The 21,664-nt window shown below is 52.5% G+C and overlaps 2 protein-coding genes across 2 annotated transcripts; one reads left to right on the forward strand and one right to left on the reverse strand.

Moving 5' to 3' along the window:
* Positions 1–304: 304 nt before the first annotated feature.
* METTL1 (methyltransferase 1, tRNA methylguanosine) lies at positions 305–7,976 on the reverse strand. Its single transcript, XM_067529640.1, has 6 exons — positions 7,799–7,976; positions 6,302–6,468; positions 5,638–5,822; positions 4,872–4,985; positions 3,487–3,588; positions 305–2,776 (listed from the first exon to the last, which is right to left on the reverse strand). Exons 1-6 carry the CDS (start codon positions 7,876–7,878, stop codon positions 2,612–2,614), a joined length of 813 nt encoding a protein of 270 aa, XP_067385741.1. The 5' UTR covers positions 7,879–7,976; the 3' UTR covers positions 305–2,611.
* A 9,615-nt stretch (positions 7,977–17,591) lies between these two features.
* EEF1AKMT3 (EEF1A lysine methyltransferase 3) lies at positions 17,592–20,720 on the forward strand. The gene is made up of 3 exons (XM_067529492.1): positions 17,592–17,813; positions 18,589–18,700; positions 19,230–20,720. Exons 1-3 carry the CDS (start codon positions 17,592–17,594, stop codon positions 19,619–19,621), a joined length of 726 nt encoding a protein of 241 aa, XP_067385593.1. The 3' UTR covers positions 19,622–20,720.
* The last annotated feature ends 944 nt before the right edge of the window (positions 20,721–21,664 follow it).

Consider the following 21,664-nt stretch of genomic DNA (forward strand, 5'->3'; position numbering starts at 1 on the left):
CGACAGGCAGCCCGACACTTGGCCTTTCAAGTGCTTCCAGGGCCGAGGTTCTGGCTTCCCTGGCAGAAACCAGCTCTCTGGAAACTGTGCGGGAAAAGCCACTTCCCTTGGACAAGCAGCTGCTGAGATCATTCCTCCCCACCCACCCGAGCGGGATGGGGTCCACATGCCAGGCAGGGAGCCCCCGGCCCAGCAGACCACCGAAGGGGCCCCCTACAAGGCCCGGTGGGACAGAGGGAGGATGGGAAGCCAGAGCCAAACTTTCATCCACTTTGCCAAACTAAAGGGGTAACCAGCCAACTGCACGGGAATCCAACCCTTCCCCTCAGCTCGGCTGGACCCACGGAGAGCAATGCAAAGGGGAAATCGCAGCAGTGACTCAGGCTTGGGGGCAGAGGTGGCTCATTGCATTCTCCCTTCGGGGAAAGCCTCAAACCACCAATGCTCGGCCCTGCTGGATTCCCACCCGGCCCCATAGAAAGTGGGGGACTTTCCAGCCAGCTTTTTCCCCCCCACCTTCCTCAGACCATTGCTGGGAAGGGAATAGCAGGAAAGGGGTGGATCTAGCATCTTTGGAAGGGAAGATCCCTTGCCCCTTTTGCTGGCCAATGCTCCTGCTGGGAAGTTAGCATCTGGCTGGGCCACCCCTTTGGCAGGGCGTGCCCCTGGGGTTCCAACCCCTTCGAAGTCCGGTCGCAGTGAGCAGGGTCTCCAAGACCAATAGCTGAGTCACACCGGGAAGCTGCAGGCCCCCTACTCAGCCAGTTGGGGCGCAGGAAGGAACACCCAGCCATCAGATCAGCCCCACTCCCCACAACCCCTGCATTGGAAGAGCCCAACGAGGTGACCACTAAGGATATGCCATGCCTGCTCCACCGCTTACTCATTCCCCAGGGAAGCAGAGCATCCCCCAGCTGAACCTAGACTCCCCAGGCTGCAGCAGGCTTGGAGGGATGAGGCAGCATCTTGTTCCCAGCCAGAGGAGCGCATGCGAGAGGGAATTCTCCTTTTCCTGCGTTAGGCAACGCTAGTTCAGTTTCTGTATTTAGCAGGCTGATTACTGAAAGGCTCCTGGCTGGGAAGTCCCAGACACCACCTCCCGCCAGGCCCCTCACCATCACCTTCCCCACCAGATCCCTGGGAATTACCCAGCTTGCAACACAGGAAGCGACGCTCATTGCACAGGCATCAACAATGGAATTCACCCCCCTAGGGACCGCAACCCAGACCTCCCCACCCAGGGTCCTGCAGCCCATGGCCAGAGAGACTAACCTGTGGGCACGAGCAAGGGGGGGGGACTCGGTGGCGAGCAGGATGCGCGGGGGGCACAGACAGACTGGACACAGCGCTCGTATGGGTGGAGGGGAGAAGAAAAAAGCAGCAACCGCTTCCCTTCCTTGGGGCAGATCCACAATACAGTCGCTGGATTGTCACAGGGCAGAATGACCTTTAAAAGTGGGTCGGCTCAACCCCACCTGTGCCGTGTTAGCCCAACCTGGGAGCCAGGATCACTCCCTAGTAGCCCAGGGGAGCGGGACTTCCTACTCCACCAGCGAGGGCAAAATGTGTCCCCTCCCCAAACCAGGGAAGACCTACTTGCCGCACACTCTGCAGACTTGTGTTGTTTTAACAACCTAGACCGCTGGCAGGGTGTCCATTTGACCTGCACAAGCGGGTGGGGCAGTTTGAGAACCCCGGAAGTGTGGAAACTGAGGCAAAGACCTTGTTCCAGGTTCAGTTAGCGGCAACAGAGCCGGGCCTAGAGACCCCACGCTGAGACCAGGGAGGCCAGTTCTTGCCCCAAAGAACCTCGTCCAAGCTTTCTCCGTCTCTACAGCGGTTGGCACATCAGAGCGCTGAGTCGATCGCAAACGGGCCCCCCCACAGCTCCCCGGCAGGGCTCAAGGGGACACCGTCACAGCTCCACAACGGTCTCACCTGGCAGGAGACTAAAGGAGGCAAATAACCAGTAGCACTCGGCTGGGGCAGTTCCCCTCAACCAGTGGCATGGAGAGGAGATGTCCAGCCCAGTTGCACTGCAGCTGGAAGCCTGGCTGGAAACAGGCCCAGCACTGGCCCTGGGGGGAGCAGTGAGATTGCTCCTGGAGTGCAGGACAGGAAGGGGATGAGCCCCCAGGGGCGACACCTAGTGCCACTGCCCAGGCAGGGGCTGGGCAACAAACCTCACTTTAGGTTCCTGGTGGGAACCAGGTCGAAGCGCCTCTGCAGTCAAGGCCAGGTGCCATCCAAACACCCCTCAACCGCCCACAGAGAGTCCAGCCGGGGCTGCGAGCTCACGTTTTATTCAGCAATCAAGTGTGAGCGGAAGCTGCAGCCCCGGGAGAGGTCCCCGTGGCTGGCCCTCCCTGCCGGGCACGGCCGCAGCATCCGCCAGGTCAGTCTCAGAGGTAAAAAGCAATGCTCCTTGTGCGTTTCTTGGGAGGAAAGGCGCCAACCTCTCCGTATTCAGAGCAGCAAGGGCTGCCGCTGGTGTCGATCCACCCTTCTCCCCTTCAGCACCGGGCGAGGAAGGGCAGAGGCCTGCCCGGAACGCTGCATACCAGGGCCCGGGAGGACGTGGCACGTGGCCACCTGTCTCTCGGGTCCACAGTCACGTGTCCGGAGCCCACTGGGGCTGCTCTGTGTTTGGCGCCCCCGGCAGGGCTTTGTCCTCCACGCGCCGGAAGATGGCAGGGAAGGTCTTGCCACCGTTACGTTGGACCTTCTTTCCCTCCTCGGTGGAGGTCCCCAGGAGCCCCACGATGGGATCGCTCCCCTGGCAGAGAAAGGGTGGTTACTGCGTGTGCCGGCGCCTCCCCTTCCCCTAGGGGGACTCCATCTGCCCGGCTCGTTTCCAGCTTAACGAAGATCCGGTCTGGCTGCCTCCATCACACCCGGCCTGAGAACCCTGCCGGCATCAACCCGGGTGAGCCAACGGGAACTGGCCATGCCTGGCAGGGGTCACGGCTCTGTGCTGGGCACAGCCAGCCGATCCATGGCGTGTAGCACCCCCGGGACCCAGCAGATGGGCGGCAGGGGACGCTGGGTCCCGAAACCCAGTGTCTCATAGCCAAGGCCACCGCTGGCGAGTGCCTAGCAAGGAGAGAAACCCAGGGCACGTGGCCCCCCAGCACTCCCCGGCATCCGTGCACCCAACCCACACCCTCCCTAGTAACAGGACAAACCTGGGGGGGCTCCCTAGCAACAGCACACACACCCTCCACACACATACCGCCCCCCCGGTTCAAGAGCAACCCTGCAATAAGCAGCCCAGCCTGTGAACAAGCAAAGAGAGAAGAGGGTGTGGCGCGGGACCAGGTTTCACTTTCCAGCTTCTGTGGGCTTCTTGGAAACCCCAATGCAAAGGAAGAACCTCCTGCAGGTTGAGTCATCCCGCGATGGGTGCAGGGGCCCGGCCAGTGCAAACATTTCCCCTTCGGGCTCCTTCCCCGAACCGCGCTCGGCGACCACGAGCCTCGCTCTTACCAAGTCCTCCAAGGGCACCGGCAGGAAGAGCGCGTGGGCGCTGAAGTGCCTGACGATCCACTCGTGCACCTCTGCCACGTCTGTGATGGTATACACCAGGCCCTGCGCGAGAAGGGCCCCCCGTCAACGAGAGATGGATCCGTCTGAGGATCCCCAGCTAGCTGGGACCAGCCCACCACGGAGGGGATGTGCAGGGGCCGCTGGAGACCTCAGGACACCTACTCGGGGTCAGCCCCCACCCCAGGCATTCTGCATCCCAGCTGCAGGAAAACCAGAGACCCCAAATGGCTAGTGCCATATAAGGAGACTTTCCCCACCAACCGAAACCTCAGGGCTGTGATGGACAGGGGGAAAAGCTCTGCTCAGAGCAGCTTGCGGTCAAGAACCTCCTCCCTAACTATCTGAGGCGCCCGCTCTAATTAGCCCTGGTGATTACGATCTCGTGAATAATTCATGAGGCTGCTTCCTTCCCCACCCCGGGCAGTCGGCAGAACGGAAGCCCTGCGCTAGCCGGGCACCCGGGTGCCAAGCCTTTCCCAGCTTTGGCAGGACGTATTCCTGGAAGTTTCATCACAGGGACAATCTTGAATTCAAGATTAATCTTGAATTTCTGGAGACTCCAGGACAGTCCTGGAGGGCTGGCAACCCTGCTTCCTGCCTCGGGGTCCACATCATGGGGAGATGTTAGCGGATTTGCCTGTGACTCACGCAGCCGGGCTGGGTGGGGCCAACATATATGCATCACCCCGATGTGATCTGCTAGTTACCATCCCAAGGTGACGACACAGGAAGCAGCCGCCGGATTGCCCGGGGCGGCTAAGTCATGACCGGGCAGGTGAGAACGGCTGACGGCGGGCAACGGGCTTGCTCCGCCTACAAGAAACCCTCCCAGTGCAGCTCTGCAGGAAATAGGGCAAAGGGCAACCCCACGATGCTGGGACCCATGGTTCCCATGCGGTAAGTGGGGCTTATTCACCATGCCCTTGGGCACAGCTGGGTTTGAGAGAAACCTGCAAACTCTGTTAGTTGAGGACAGAATCCTCTTGCCTGCTGAGCTGTGGTCCAGTCCCAGCCAGGGCCACCCTGCACACCCGCCGACTCCCCGGGGCCCTAGGAAATTACCAGTGGATCAGCGCACAGACCTGCATTGAGCCAGCGAGTTCCAGAAAGCTTGTGCCTCATCTCTGACCCTTGCAATAAACTGGACCCTGCCCCGTCTTACTTGTTGATTCAGGAACAATGCAAATCCTCTCTTCGGCGGGGGGGGGGAGAGGGAGACACCCATGTGCGTGTGTGGGGTGGGGAGGCTCTTTCCCTATCCACAGGGTCTTCCCCTAACCGGAGATCCCACACAACCCTCAGCGCCCCGGCTGATCCCAACTCACCCCGACGCGCAGGACGTAGGCATATTCAGCCAGCAGGGTAGAGCTGATGATCCGCCACTTGTGCTTAGTTTTCTTGAAGTGTGGGTCCGGGAAGAGGAAAAACATCTTGGCCAGCTGCAAAAAATAGGGTGCAACCCCGAGAGGAAGGGAAGAGAGTGACCCTACAAGTCACAGTAGCCAGCAGAGCAAACACCTCCTTGCCCCACTGACATCACCATAGCCATGGATGCATTCTCTGGCTGACCAGGCCTTCCATCCCCCTTGCATTATCTTAAGAGTTATCACAGCATCCTCCAGCTGACTCGCAATAACCCCATGCATAGCTGCAGTTATAGGAGCCATCTCCCACTGACTGCCCCCCATCCTCCTGGGACTGTTAACCCTATCAGTACTGCAGCTATCAGAGCATCCTCCCCAGGCGTGAAGGAGCATTACTGTAGTTATGGGAGCAGCCCCCAGCCACTGTCAGTGTCTCTGGGACAGAATTACAGCTTGTTTAAAGCACATCAGGGTTGGGGTCTCCTCTCTACAAGTGGGAAGCTAAAGAGCATTTCCTTCAAATGGGAATAGATTAAAAAGTTCCCAGACACCCAGGTGATGGGGCGTCTTCTGGAAGCTTATTTATCCTCTTGTAACAGTTCCCAGGATTTGAGGGGTGGGGAGTGAGTGCTACCCACGCCCTAAGGATGACAAGGATTGGAAGCAAGAGGTTACACAACTGCCTGTGACATCAGTGGGGGAGACCCGCAACCCCTTGGCATCTCACCTGCCCCTTGTGGAAGAAATTGGGCAGGTGCTTCATGGCATTGCTGCGGATACAGGCTACGTTCTGGTACTGCCCAGGATGGGATGCTCTCAGAGACTGGATCCGGTCGCGGACATAATCCGAAACCTTCACTCGGATCTCCAGGCCCAGCATTAAGGTGTTGGGGAAGAGGGGAGACAGCTCAACTGTAAGAGAGGAGAGCTGCTTTCAGGGCAGAGCCGGGGCCGAGGAATCCCAGACAGAGGCATTCTGCATTACAGAATCTATAGGGACATCGGGGTGAGACTGCCCAGGGTAACCTGCTCTCTCTGACCACATGACCAACAGTGCAACCTGTTTCCAATTTGCCCCATTGAGTCTCAGCTCTGAGCAGAACAGATCAAGGAGCCAGTTCCGCTGGTGTCAGCACTAGGCCTCAGCTAAGCATGCATAGTTTCACGCAACGTGCTTTGGGATTCATGGCCGTCAACAGAGACATGCCCGAGATGCTCACTTGATTCACAGCATGAAGTTGGGCCTGGACCCAAATCTGGAGGAGGAAGAGGCTACCCCTGGCAAACCCGCACCCCCCTCAGAACCATCTCTCCAAGCCAGCCTTAACCGCTCCCACACATCTAGAACCTGCTGCATCCAGACTGACAGAAAAGCATCAGTGGGAAGTTACCCAACAAGCCTCCATAACCACAGCCAATGTCAGCGAACTCAACATGCACCGTGGGCTTCGCTCTCTCCTCGGAGTCCTTCGGGTCATCGTGACGATCATCTCTGGTCAAAGGGGTGAAGAATTCAGGGTAGTACTCAGACCAGTTCATTTCCTCAGGTTTTGTGGGACTACAGAGAATGGGGCAGAGACAGAGCTAAATTAAAAGAGACAATAGGAAAGCAGCCAGTGTATTTGCTACTCTAAAATGTCCTTGCTTGGACCCTTTCAAGCTGGACAAACACTCAAACAAAAGACTTCAGGAAACAATCCTGCCCTGGGGAATATAGGTGGACCCCAATCTAATTTGGTGTTAGATAGATGGAGAAACACTAACAGCTCCAGCTCCTCCTTAGATTGTGAGCAATTTGGGCAGGGGCTGTCTCTTCCTACAAGAACTGCCAGCACTCATCACATTGCAGGGGTGTTTCAGGAAGCAATGATGCCAGTGATTCTTAAACACTTTGAAAAATGTACGTAAAAACACCATCAGCAGCCTCTTAGGATTTCTTCCAAGTAGACTTTAAAAGGTGCGTTGTTGGAACAAGAGACTCAATCTGTAGACAAGGCAAGTCAGGTCAACACTTGGAAGGCTTTGCGCTAGAAGCAAATACTGCTTATACCAGCGAAACTGCACTTTTGCTGATATCGCTTAAATCAGCCTCCCCGAGCGAAACAAGCCATACCAACAAAAGCAGGGTTTTGTCTGTATAACTACATTTACACTTTTACTGGACGGTCAAAATATCACAGCTCCTAAGCCCTGTGACAGGCACAGTGGGCTGGCACGAGCTTGGAGCGTAGACCTGGCCTGAGTGTAAACTTTTAAACACAGCCCAGGCACCGCTTCAGTTCGACCAGCTAGTACCGGAGGGGAGCCTTCCCTGCCTTATCTACGCAGGTTTATAAAATGTCAAAGGAACACTGTTCTTTTAAATCCTAGTCAAGAGAAACCCAGCCGGGGTAAGGCACCTGAACTCTGGCAAACGAACGGATTTAGAAACCACTCCTCTCCTCCCTCTCTCTAATATTTATCTGGGTCCCTTGGGGAGCTGGGCGAGAAGGATTAGCGTCTCAGGGTTGGGGAGGGGCCTTCCCTGGATAAATAAGGGGTTGAAGGTGAGGTGGTGGGTTCTCTCCCGGCTCAGGGGCTCCCCGCCAGTGGGCAGAAAGAAATCAGGAGGGCTGTTTCAGAAGACAGGGTGCTCAGGGCTCTCCCTCACGATGAGGGCAGATGAGATCAGGGGCTTCCGCCGGGGTACAGTGAATTCGAGATCGGGGGACCCCAAAACGGGAAGGATGAAGGGGGCTCACTAGGACATAGGGGATCCACGGGGCGGGAGATCAGGGGACTCCCAGGATACTGGGGGCTCGAGGTGATGGGAGTCAGGGTCCCCCCCATAGCAAGGGACTTGGGGGGGTCTCACTGGGGCGGGGTCTCAGGCCCCTCCCCCCACTCACTAGCGCAGCGTGTGGTCCGCCAGGGGGTTGGAGTGAGCCCGTTGCCGGTAGTAGCGCTTCTGGGGCGGGGCCCCCGCCATGGCGCCCCCGCGCCGGGCCCCCCTGACCCACGTGGAGATCCCGCGCACGGCGGCTACAGGACAACACGCTGGACTCAGGCAGCGGAAGTCGCAGAAAACACACGTCACGGGAAGTGCGCCGCCGCTGCCACGTGCGCCCGCTTTAAAGGGCCCGCCACCGCCCGGCCGCCACGGCCTTGGCCAATGGCCGCCAGCCAGGCAGGCTCCACCCCCAGGGCCCTCTCCACAGCCCCGCCCCTCCGAACCCCAGCTCCGCCCACTGGCCCTTTAGCCCCACCCCCTCTGATCTCTGACCCAAACCCAGTGACTCCTCATGCCAGCCCCTCTGACCTGAACTCAAACTCCCCATCCCCCATCATACTGACCTCTGACCCCCCCAATGCAACCCCATTGATCCCCTAATCCCCATCCTACTGACCTCCAGAACCACTGCCCCTCCACCCCCCATCCTACTAACCCCCAACTGTCATCCTACTGAGCCCTGAACCCCAGCCCCACTGAACCTAAACTCACTGATCCCCCAAGCCCCATTATCCATCTGGCCCGTGACTTCCACCCCCACTGGCCCTCCTAACCCAAACTGTTGACTCCCCCCTCCATCCGCACTGACCCCCAAACTCATCTAGCTGACCATCAAATCCACTGAACACTCACCCCCCACCCCAATGATCCCCTCCAGCCCCCCCCCTCCAGCCCCACCAACATCCCACTCACAAACTGTCCAGTGGGAGAATTTCACTACAATCCCAGCATCGGCAGAGCTGTTGAGGTTCTGGGGTGGTACGGGATATGCGGCGATTGTACTATGGACCTTACCCACCCACACCTAGCAAGGTAGTTGCACCCACAGGCTCTATCTTACACCAGCAAATTGTTTAGCTTCAGCTCCACGGAAGACAGCAATGGAGGAAACTGTAGATTAAAGATGGTACATGACGTGTGTTTTTAACCACCATGTCGTCTGCCCCATCTGGCTACCACTGGCAAAGCTGCACGGGCTGGTGAATTACAGCTACAGCGTTTGCTCATGCAGACAACCAAAGCATGATCTTAGTTACAGGTTGGGTCTGATGATGGGAAGCTTAGACATAGCCTAGATCTGGGGTGTGGGAATCAGCCCACAAGGGCATGAGGGGTGGGAGACAAAGACAGACAATGAGAATAAAAGAGGAGGAGCTGGAACTAAAAGGAACCTCCCCACACAGACACACATCTTCCCCCTGGCTGACACATGGGATGTGGCCAGGACATTACTGGAAATCAATCCATAGGGGGTATGTGGGGGTTGAAGCTAATTGTGAGTCATACACCTTGGGCCATTGACTGTTTACATCTTTTCAAATTAATGAGCCGCTAGCAAAATTCTAAGAATGCTGGGAAAATATTGGGGAATTTGAGTAGGGTTTTTTCAAAGGACAAAGACTGCCTGCTTTTCATAGCATTTCCTGCCTCGTTATTGGTAGCTCTTTGCATGGCCAGGATTCCATTCCTCGCACAATTAATGAATCAAACCTCACAGCTTCCCCCTGGCAAAACTGGGGTGATCTCACACAGTGAGAAAGTGGCAGAGCCAGCCATGGACCAACACAACATTGCAATGGAGAACTGAGTGATCTGCATCCTCTCTCCATCACTCATTGCCAGACCCCAGATGTGCCATATACCTGGCAGACAATCTCGAAAGCAGCTTTTTTTTTAATTTTTTTTTTAAATAACCAGGATCTGACAGCTCATTTCTGCTCTCTGAGGCTCTGAAAAGTAACCTGCTTCCAAACTGTAATTGGGGAACTAGGTACCAACGTCCATTCATTGAAAGAAATGTAACTAGCATTTAATATTTCCAAAATGAGTCCAGATACAGGCTAATGGAGCTGCCAGTATATGGCAAAACAATGTCCCTTAGTGTCCTCTTATATGGGCATTTCTGAGTGAACCTTTATTAAAATGTTGCGCTGGTATCCTGTGGCATGGATTAAAACCTACTGCTGCATGGCAATGGCAGTGTGTTAGTCATATGGGGGAATGTTTCACTTTCACTATGACGAACATATCTGACAGATCACATACCAGTTGAGTCTCTCAGTGACTCAGAGGGACATGAGAATATGATGCTATTCTGGCACACCACTGTAACGGGAATCCAGGCAGGAGGAATGGTGAAAATCAGCATAGTTCTGCGCTGAATGCTTCATCCTGATGGCACTTTCCATATCATGCTGGCTCCAAAGTTAATTAAATGCTGGCTATATCTAAAGCACGGGTGCTGGGCTCAAACTGGGTGATTTCAATCCCAGTACGAATTCAGCCATAGTGAAAAACTGGTGCCTTGGGCACAAAAATGATATTCTGGCTCCAAAAAGCAGGAAAGCGTTTGGGATGTAGCAACTTTCGTGATATTCTCTTGAAAAACCCACAGAGGATTTAGGATTCCTTTTACTAGCAAGGGATGGCAGCGGTGGCATGAGATGCTTTTGTGAGCTAAGTCAAAGTCTGCAGTTATGATAAGACCAGAGCAACCAAATCTCATGCTTCAATGGGGCACAAGCAGGGTCAGGAAGGAATTTTGCACAAATGGCCAGGTGTATTTTGTGCGTATGTGTGTACGCGTGTGCGCACATGTGCAGGTGTGTTATACTTTCCCCTGTGGCATCACGTATTAACCATGGTTAGAGTCAGGGCACTGAACTAGACGCACCAGTGGGCTGATCCAACAGGCAAATTCTGTGTTCCTATGTCTGTGGTGAAGTCCCAGCTCCAAAGTAGGTAGGTGTTTGAGAACAAGCTGCAATTATCTCCACAACCAGCCTCCAGCTCTGTCATCTCCCATCTCCGGTGTCTCAGGGGTCAATACACAGGGTGTAGCCATCCAACTTGATGGATATGGGAAGAAGTACATTTCTCTGTCTGCTTTCCCAAGGGGCTCCCCATCAACTTCTCTACTCCCCAAATGACCATCACCCTGTGCAGCTTCCATGGCGTTGCTGCAGAAGCAAATGGGTGCATTTCACAGCAGAGAGACTTGTGGCCCAGGAATGCTCTGAAGACGATTGTCTCTGTGTGCATGTATGACAGGAAAATTTAACTGTGCATAAGGAGTAACCTGGTTGCTATACCAAACTGGGCTTCCTTTTCGAGGCCCATCCCCTTGCACAAACCATCCATTGCCAGGGGAACCACAGTGTCATGGGATGGATTTTGCCATGGCCCTGCATGGACCATGACCCAGACTGGACGTTTCTTCCTCTCGCAGGACTTCATCTGAGGTCTTTTGCTGTAGCCCTTGGTTTTTCCTGGAAAGAGAAAGGTACCCTCAGCATTTGAGGAGTCCTGACTTCATGACAAGAACAGGAACCCACTAGCTGTGGGGTTGTGCAACAGCCTTTGTGATCACCATGGTATCATCCGCTATGTTACGGTAATTGAGGTGACTCATGGACTTTCTGGGGAGAGAGCAGTCGCAGCCGGACGCAGTGCAGAGGTGGGGCACTTCTCAGCTATTCACAATGCTGGACTCCAGAGCAGGGCTTCCGTTCAGAGAAAGGCGTTTTGGGCGTGAGCCACAGTACCGTGGAAGAGGAGCGGCCCCCTGTGGGAAATGCTTCTTGCACAAGGCGAATTGCGGAGGAAGTGGAGGCTGACACTGGGCCCTGGACTGACGTGGAAACACAGGGTGGTGGGGCATGGAATGTTCATCAGATTGGGTAAATCTGAGAAGGCAGGAGCTGCCCCACCCCGTCACCCCCAGAAAGCAGCTGAATTGTGATGGAGAATGTGGCTGCTTCCTGTTAGTGTCCTAGAACCTCTGAGACTCCAATCCCTGGCCTGGACACTCAATCTGAGGTTCTGGACATTTTCTGGAATTTCCCTTGAGACTCACCCAAATCACAACGGTCCATCCCATAACCTTGTTGGAAAACTGCAGGCAAGGAGAGAGTCATTTTCTCAGCATGTACCACAATTCACTTCGCTTTCTATAGCATCTCCTGCTGTGACAGAACCTCTCTTGGGCAGACACCCCAGAATTCATGGGCAAACCACTTTGTGATTTTCCCTGAACTCAAATGGGGGGAGGTCAACTGCTCAAGGTGCTGAACTCAGGCTGCTCATGGAGCCGGGGAGAGCCTTAAACCATTGACTGACAAGGGAGGGAACCTAGTGCCGTGACCCCGTGAGAAACAGAATTTGTCTGCAGAATCCTCAGGGAACATTGGGAAACTTTCCCCTGCATAACCACAGCACCTGCAGGGAGGCGGCAACCCTGGTTCCTGTAACGTGGGTTTCTCAGTGGCACCATGGCCATGGCTTCCCAGTGCCACCAAACAGGCTTGCCACCCACATGAGCAGTGGAAGAGTTAATGGCCAAAGACCTGCTGCAGGATACTCCAGTGACCTGTGGTTCTGACGCACGTCAGGGCCGGTGAATGAGAAGCCTGGCTACTCCGACATGAAGTGAAACAGACGTAGTTAAAGAGTAATGTACTCTGCTTCGACCAGCAACCTTGCGTGTGCCAAGAAGCTGTGGTTGAGCAAACACAAGGGTGGCATGGGTCTCTCCAGTGGCGTTGTTGGTGTGTTTGCAAGTTAGCAAAAACAGTACTGGGACTTTTGTTTGCTCTCAATCCTGACCTGACAATACCTAGGATGGCTTCTCTCAGTCATTGCCATTCCCCTCAGCGGCGGATGGCTGCTGATTACATTATCAGGGCTAGATGGCCAGTACGGAGCCGAGGAAAAAGGTGGCCACAGAGGAGCAATGACTGAGATAGGCAAGGGCATGGAAGAAGCATTCTCCAGCTGTACACAGGGAAAGAAAGAATGGGGAATTTAGCTCCTTCTCCCCATTGGTCTCCACTCTGGAGACCTCTCCAGATGGCTCAGCTAGACATGGTCAGAGTAGCAAGAGGCTGTGAGAGTTTAGGAAGTCTTTGGATGCCACTTGTAAACCAGTTGGCTTGCTCAGAGGCATGTGCCTGCAAACTGGTCCCTGGTCTCTATTTATCTTAGAAAGGCAACAAATTAAAGGGGCGTCTGTAAAATAATGACTGGTCTAGATAGGGTAGATCAGGAGCTGCTGTTCTCCCTGTCTCATAGCACAAGAACAAAGAGACGTTTAATTAAGCTAAAAGGTGGAAAATTCAACAGCGACCAAAAGGAAACCTTTTTTTCACAGCGTGTGGACTTAGCCAGTGGACTCATGACCACTGGATGTTGTTGAGGCCAAGAGCTTTGCAAGATTTAGAAAGGGATTGGACGTTCACATGGATAACAAGAATATGGACGGGATATCAAACTTCATGCTTCAGACTTAAGCCACTAGTTATAGAGATCAGGATAAGACCTAAAGTGGGGGGCAGATTATTCCACATCTGCTACTGTGAGGCTCTGATACCTTCCTCTGGTGCATGTGGTGATGGCCACTGTCAGAGACAGGCTACTGGGCTAGATGGACCATGGGCTGAGCTGGCAGTTCCTGTGTCTCTTGATTGTTGGTCGCTTGTTCCCAGCATTCAGTCAGGGCTCTGCATCCTCTCTTGAAGAAGCAGCTAATCCTGTTACCCAGCTGGAGAGTTTGAAACCTACCCCATCCCTGGTTCTAATTCTTTCCTCAATAAGCCCCATGCTTAGCACATTAAGCCATTCTCCCAGCATCAGACAACGTTCATTCATATGTCATTACACAGAACTAAATATCCTCATCAGATGTAAGCTGGGTTTGGTGCTGGCCATGGAGGAAGTATTGTTCCTTGTAGAGAGCCCAGGAAGTGATTTGCACCATGAACCTGGGATGTGTGACTGGAACAGAGCCTGCAGATTCCTTTCGATGGGACAATCACCCCAATGTTGTTAGCCCTGAGTAGCTGCGTAGTACCATAGTGATCTGTGGGGACTATGGTTGTGTCCCTCACTGGACAGACAGGGGATGGTGTGAGAGTGCGTACTGCACTGGAGCGGAAGTGCCTGGTAAGCATGGGAAAACAATGAACATCCAGCTGCCAAGTGGGGTCTACTATAAAGCTAGAGGCCAGAGTGTAGCTGATCATTAGCTCCCTGGCTGTTTAACTCACCTAATTATATCACCCAAACAAGCCGGGCTGACTGTTTGGAAGCAGGGGTCCCAATGCATTGCCCTGCCGGATTAACATTTAACTGCAATGTGCGTTGAATGACGGCATGGCTCAGCAGAGGATGCGGATGGCTTCCCCTGGAGAATGAGATGTCGTAGGTAGTGCGGGGTTCCTGCTCTGTGATCTGAGACATAGGGAAATGGGTTAGAGGGCCACAAGCCACGGCTTCAGATAAACATCCCAAAATTCAGATATTTCCCTAAACAAAGTGAGGTTCCTCTCTCTCTAATGCCCCTGCCAAAGGGAATTGAGCACCTACGGTCCTAAAACTGCTTTGGAAATCTCAGCCATAATTGCACTATGCAAACTTGGGGAGGGAACGATAACAAAAAATGAGGAAATGGCAGAAGTGTTAAATGACTTTTATGTTTCACTTTTCATCAACAAGGTTAGTAGCGATTGGACATCTAACATAGTGAATGCCTGTGAAAATTATGTAGAATCAGAGGCTAAAACAGGGAAAGAACAAGTTAAAAATGACTCAAAAGTTAGATGTCTTCAAGTCATCAGGGTCTGATGAAATATACCCTCAAATACTCAAGGACCTGACTGAGGAGATATCTGAGCCATTAGTGATTATCTTCAAAAAGTCATGGAAGACGGGAGAGATTCCAGAGGACTGGAAAAGGGCAAATATAGTGCTCATCTATAAAAAGGGAAATAAGGTCAACCCCTGGAATTACAGACCTGTCAGTTTAACTTCAGTACCTGGAAAGATAATGGAGCAAATAATTAAGCAATCAATTTGGAAATACCTAGAAGATCATAACGTGATAAGTAACAGTCAGTATGGATTTGTCAAGAACAAATCATGTCAAACCAACCTGATAGTCTTCTTTGACAGGGTAACAATGATATGGTGTATATATGATATGGTATAGATATGGTATAGCTTGACTTTAAAAAAACTAGGGAAATACAACCTAGATGGAGCTACTATAAGGTGGGTGCCTAACTGGTTGGAAAACCGTTCCCAAAGAGTAGTTATCAGTGGTTCACAATCAAGCTGGAAGGGCATATGGAGTGGGGTCCTGAAGGGATCAGTTCTGAGTCCAGTTCCGTTCAATATCTTCATCAGTGATTTAGATAATGGCACAGAGACTACACTTATAAAGTTTGTGAACGATACCAAGCTGGGAGGGGTTACGAGGGCTTTAGAGGATAGGATTAACATTCAAAATGATCTGGACAAACTGGAGAAATGGTCTGAAGTAAATAGGATGAAATTCAATAAGGACCAATGCAAAGTACTTCTCTTAGGAAGGAACAATCAATTGCACACATACAAAATGGGAAATGACTGCCTAGGAAGGAGTACAATGGAAAGGGATCTGGGGTCATAATGGATCACAAGCTAAATATGAGTCAACAGTGTCATACTGTTGCAAAAAAAGCAAACATAATTTTGGGGATATATTAGCAAGAGTGTTGTAAGCAAGACATGAGAAGTAATTCTTCTGCTCTACTCTGCACTGATTAGGCCTCTGCTGGAGTATTGTGTTCAGTTCTTGGCGCCACATTTCAGACAAGACGTGGACAAACTGGAGAAAGTCCAGAGAAGAGCAACAAAAAAGATGAAAGGTCTAGCAAACATGACATTTGAGGGAAGCTTGAAAAAATTGGGTTTGTTTAGTCTGGAGAAGAGAAGACCAAGGAGGGACATGATACTGGTTTTCAAGTACATAAAAGGTTGTTACAAGGAGGAGGAAGAAAAATTATTCTCCTTAACCTCTGAAGATGGGACAAAATGCAATGGGCTAAAATTGCAGCAAGGAAGGTTTAGGTTGGACATTAGGAAGAACTTCCTAGCTGTCAAGGTGGTTAAACACTGGGATAAATTGCCCAGGGAGGTTGTGGAATCTCCATCACTGGAGATTTTTAGGAGCAGATTAGACACACCTGTCAGGGATGATCTGGATAATGTTTAATCCTGCCAGGAGTGCAGAGGATTGGACTAGAAGACCTCTCGGGGTCCCTTCCAGTCCTATGATTAACCTGTACACCTGTCAGCTTCAGGCCAATGCCTTCATCCTAGCTCCAAGGCCAAAGCCTCCTGCCTTTTAGGATTCTCTGTGCTGTTGAATCTCAGGAGAGTGCAGCGGGAGAACCCTGCAGACTCTGCTGAGGGTTTTATTGCAGGAGCAAGAGCAGTGCATTAGCAGTGCATTTAACTGTGTCATTTATCACCCTGGATTTGCCTTTGTGCCATGTGACTTAGACAAGGCTACTGCGTGGGGGGGGGGGAGGGGCAGCACCCGTTGAGATAACATAACCCTCACTGCCTCCCTTGCAGACAAGAGCATTATGGGAAAAACAGAATGGCCTCGCGGGACATGTCCACATTTCAGACAAACACTTTCCAGTCTCGCGGGACACAGGGCCGTCTCTAGCCAGGCTGTTACACACACCCTCACTTGTTAGTGTATGTAAGAATTTCTGGATTAACAAATCCACAACTTCTAGATTAACAAACCCCACAAAACCAAACTCACTTCACATGTGTGGGTTGTCAGCCATATTAGAAAGGAATGACGGCCTTGTGGATAAGGGACTTGGGACTTGGGAAATCTGCCTGTCTTGCTCTGTGACCTGAGGCAAAGCATCTAACCGCTCTGTGCCGTAAAACAGGGCAATCATAATCCTTCCTCCCTCTATTTTCTCTCTGCCTCCTCTGCATGAGAAAGGTAGGATGGTCTGGTGCATTTTAGGCAGTAAAGTGGAATCAGGAGCTCATACTCCCTCCATTGCTTCACAGGTTCAATTTATCCAAGTATTTTTGTCCCCACCAACTGAACATCAGGGGCCAGTCTGAGTACTCATACCTCTAATGCTATTGCAGGTGCAGCGTAGCTGATTCTTGCAATTTAATCATGAGTCTCACAATACTTGGTGTCTGCCTTAAAGCCCCAACTGCTGGAAACAAGAGATTGCAGGAGACGTTCTGCTGTCACTGGGAAGGGAAGACAAGAAAAGCAAGTTTCCAGCCATTTTGCCTGCAGAGAAAAGCTTGAGATTATGCCTCGAGGGTAACCAAAAGACTCAGAAACCAGAAGGCAAATAAAAAGAACTCAATGTTTTGTATTTTTTTAAAAAAACATTCTCAAGTTTTTTAAGCCAGTTGGGGGAGGAGGAGCAGGGACTGACAGGATTTCTGAACATTCAGGGCGGACAATGGAAAATGGATTGTACGCTGTCTGGCGGGCAAAGGGGCATCTTTTTGTTCTGTGTTTGTACAGCACCTAGCGCACCGGGATCCTGGTCTGTGGCTGGCACTCCTTGCCGCTACCATATCATTAATAATAAGGGGGTGCAAATGTCACAGGGGCCCTGCCCCTCTTTGTGCCCCAGCTGCCTTCTCAGTGTCCTGGGAGCTGGCCAGGCTCGGCCCTTCGCTGCCCCCAAGTTGCTGGGATGTTGTCATGACGACGCCCCATGGAAACAAATGCCTAGGAACAGCCCAAGGCTGGACCACTCACCTGCCCCAGGTGAGCAGGGATAGGCCCCGCCCCCTGGAGCCCGTCCTCCAATGGGAGCAGCAGGTTGGCCTCCGCCTGCCCAATCAGAGGGGCGGAGAGCGTCTCTGGCAAGATGGCGGCGGCCAGCGGGCAGGCGGAGGAGCTGGCTGCTGCCCGGGACCGGGAGCTGCAGGAGGCCGCCCCCTTGGGGCTGGAGGCCGTGTTCCCCCGGGAGGTCGGGCTCTTCGCCGACGCCTTCCCCGAGGAGACCCGCTACGGCTTCTGCGGCCACGTGTTAACCATCGCCCAGCACCACGGGGCCCGGCTCGGGGTGGCAGCGCCCGTCTGGGAGGCGGTGAGGCTGCGGGGGGGGGGAGAGGTTGGGTGCAGAGGGGGGCGTAATGGGCGAGGCGGGGTGCAGGGGGGGGGCGAAATGGGGGACGGGGTGGGAGAGAGATGAGATTGGGGGCTGGGGTAGCAGAGGATTAGTTGGAAAATTAGGAGGATCTGGGGAGGGCTGGGAGGTGGTGACAGCAGGGGTCCTGGGGGTGCAGGGGGACAAGAAATGTGGGTGTCTGGCAAGGAGGTGGGGAGAGCTGGAATATGGGAGTTGTCTGGAAACCTTTGAGCTCTGGGGATGGGGCATCCCAAAGCACATGGAGGCTTAGCACAAAGTGGAGGGGTGTGGTTCCAGTGCCTGGAGGGGTAGGGGTGTCTTGGTGCTCCATGCACTGTGGCTGGTTCATCAGATAAGGTCGGGGCTCTCTGTGCAGCTCAGGAGATGTCCCTGGCCTGGGGAAGCTGCAGCCTCTGAATTTGTTCCCCCCACCGCAAAATCCCCTCTTCTCCACCTTAAAATCCCCACCATTTTAGGAGCTTCCATGGAACAGCAGACCTGTGGCCCATCTAGTTCAGAATCCCATCTTTGTCAGGGGCCAGTACTTCAAAGACAGGCACAAGAAGCAGAATAACCAGCCTGTAGGGGAAGTTTCTCCCTAAATCTATCCATTAGGTCCTCCTGCCTTGACTCTTATCTCCCTCATGCTTTTGTTCTCCTGTCCTATATATCGCTGGATGGCCTCCTTCTTCATCTGTACATCTGGTCTGCTCTTCCCCTCTCTGTGCTGAAGGCTCTAGCCCTTTGTAAATATTTTGAGGAGCAGAAGCTCGACTTCAGAGGCAAGAAGGTGATTGAGCTGGGCGCTGGGACGGGCATCGTGGGCATCCTGGCCACCCTGCTTGGTACGTACAGTTGCTTGCCAGTGGAGCTGGAGCATTGTGTGTGTGCGTGGGAGAGGTGGTGGGAGGGGGGGTGTCATGCATCTAATCTGTGGCATTTTCTAAACTACTATCACCATAGTCTCTAACCACCTAAATGGGGTCTGATGCAGACACACTGTACAGAGAGACCTCTCGAGGTTTTGGAACTGACCTGCTGGCAACAGCTCACAGACGTGCCCAGCTTTGCTCATCTAAAGACGGCATCAGCAACTTAGTGGAAGTCCAAGAGCAGCAGCTGCTTATAAGGTGGCAAAGATTACAGCTGCCCCCATATTGAGTACAGCCTGCTGGTTAAAAAGGAGGGCAGCTGCAGGCTTAGTGAGCTGGTATGTGTAGACAGACTGAGGATGGGATACATGGATCTGTTGCAAGATCATGGATCCAGGAGGCTGATGAAAATCCTGTAACATCTGAATAATGTGTACCGGGAGGGTTGGATTCTCCTGCTAACCAACACCCACACCTTCTGGGTTGCTCTTGTCTTTTCCAGGAGGAGATGTAACAATCACGGATCTCCCTCTGGCCTTGAAGCAGATACAGGAGAATGTCCATAGGAATGTGCCTGCAGAACATTGGGGTCGGGCCAGAGTTTGTGCTCTGTCATGGGGTCTGGACCACGAGGAGTTCCTGACAGACTACGACTTCATCCTGGGCGCAGACATAGTCTACCTGAAAGACACGTACCCATTGCTAATCAGAACCCTCCAGCACCTCTGTGGCCTGCATTCAACCATCTACCTGTCTTCCAAAATGCGGCAGGAGCACAGCACGGCTGTGTTCTACGAGGTGCTTCTCCCATTGCACTTTGTTTTAGAACTGGTCTATAGGGATGAAAAAGAGAACATTAACATATATAGAGTCACCAGCAAGCAGAACAGCTGAGATCAGGGCAGACCTTTCACCCTGGAGAAAAAGGGACAGACATAACATGACCTTTGGCTTTTCCAAACGGAGGGCTACAATCGCAGCTGAGCGAGCCACCAGCAACCAAAATGTAGCACACCGTGTGTGCGTGCAGGTTCTGCCTAGCTGAGAATGCAGATGGGCCAAATTTTTCCTTTCTGCCAGCAATATGGAGCCAGGATGTTACCAAACACCCCCCATCTGGGGAGAGAAGCTGATTTTAGCTTTGCTGCCCCTGAGCTGGAGACAGAGTTTCTTGCTGTCTATGGAAGTTCTAAAAGCAAAGAGGATGGCTATGTTTTGGACTCATCCCTGGCCTTCCAAGCCAAAAGTCTTCTGCCACTGAAGCAGGTCAAGTGGTGTGAAGCAACCACCAAGAGCACTAAGAGACCTTGGTACTTTGTTCCTATCATTTGGCTAAACATATTTTTTCATAACTTTTTCATATTTGAATTAAAGGAGGATTTCAAGTGTCACTGTGTTAGAAAGCCTTCTTGGGAATGGGGGGGGGAGGGGAAGGGAACAAAGAGTTAAAATCAAACTGTAAATGACAACAAACCACTTTGTATACCTATACCCTGTCTTGCGTTAGTCTCTGGATGGCAGAGCAGCTCTGCTTAGGTGCAGTATGCATACATGCTCTCTTACGAGGTAATGAAGGCTCTGCCTTGGGTTTTATTTAAGTGGAAATGGCTATGTGACGGCTCACTGTCTTAATGGGGCAGGTGCTGTAGGCTGCACAGACCAGGGGACCAACCAGTGGACTCTGCCCGAGCCACTTTCTGTGGAGGGGGAGGAGTGGCACTTCCTTGATCGGTTTTTCAGCTACCCATGTGTACACCTTTCACTCTTACTCTGCAGGGGGGTGTAAATAATAACTTTGACTAAAAGGGTTTAATAAAGAACATTGGATACAGGTAAAGAGTAACAAAAAAAACCCTACGTTTTATTTTTTAACAGGTTTGCAAAGCTGGGCACAACTCCAGAACAAAAATCTATTCTGTAAGGAGCGCACCCCCCCTTTCTTTGTTTAACAGTTTATATTCCCTATCCCGGCCGAGAAAATCCCTCCCTTCGTTCCCCATTGGCTGGGTAATAAAAGGTTTACAACTTTCGCAAGCGCCTATTACATACATTTTCTTCCACATACAACATATATAGATCCATGTTCATGCTAATAAGCGAATTTTCTATGCAAGGTGTGTGCTAATATTCTATTACCTTATTACGCATGCGCCCTTAAATTTACCTCTTGCCCTCTGTCTAATGGTTTTCTTCAAGCTGACATTCTTTCACTTATCAGATAAGAAAACTTTCCCTCCCTTTTACCCCTGTCTGATGAAATTCCTGAAGCCAGAATTTATGACTAGATAAGTGCTTCTTCCTTCAGCAGAGGGTGAGAGAAAAACTCCCTTTTTTATCAGAGGGTGAAAGAAAGACAGACTCCCTTTCTTTAGCAGAGGACAGACTCCCTTTCTTTAGCCCATTGTTCTCCTAAACTAATTTCCTAATATTGGAACCATGAATTCCTTTTCTATTACTACAACTATTTTATTTCTTTTAGACTCTTAACTCTTTCAGGGGTGACTATACTGCTGGGAACTATATGGAAATGTTCCCTTCCTCTAGGAAGTGTTTGGAGGCTCCATGAAGGGAGCCTCTCAGTGGGTATGGTGTCCAGGTGCGTCAGCACATAAAGGGGAAGAGCTGAGGCAAGAGGACTTGGGGGGTAGGGACTGGGAGTCAGGACTCCTGGGTTCTGTCCCTGGCTGGGGGAGGTGAGTTGGAAGGCCAGCCAGGGTTCCCCAGCTGGGAGGGGCATGAGCTGGAGGAGGGCAGGTCATGTAATCAGTCGTCCCGCCCCCCCCCGCTCCATAAGCCAATGAAATGGCTCTTTCCTTTTCCCCGCCCACCCCGCCTCCCTCTCATTGGCTGTCGTCGTGATCGGCCGCGGTGGCGACCTCTGGCGCGCGCGCCCCCGCCCCCGGGCCGGCGGCCTGCGAGGGGGCGGGACCACACGCG

The sequence above is a fragment of the Emydura macquarii genome, unplaced genomic scaffold (assembly GCF_026122565.2).
Source record: "Emydura macquarii macquarii isolate MOO-44397 ecotype Brisbane River unplaced genomic scaffold, CSIRO-AGI_Emac_v2 contig_2994, whole genome shotgun sequence".
Taxonomy (NCBI): Eukaryota; Metazoa; Chordata; order Testudines; family Chelidae; genus Emydura; species Emydura macquarii.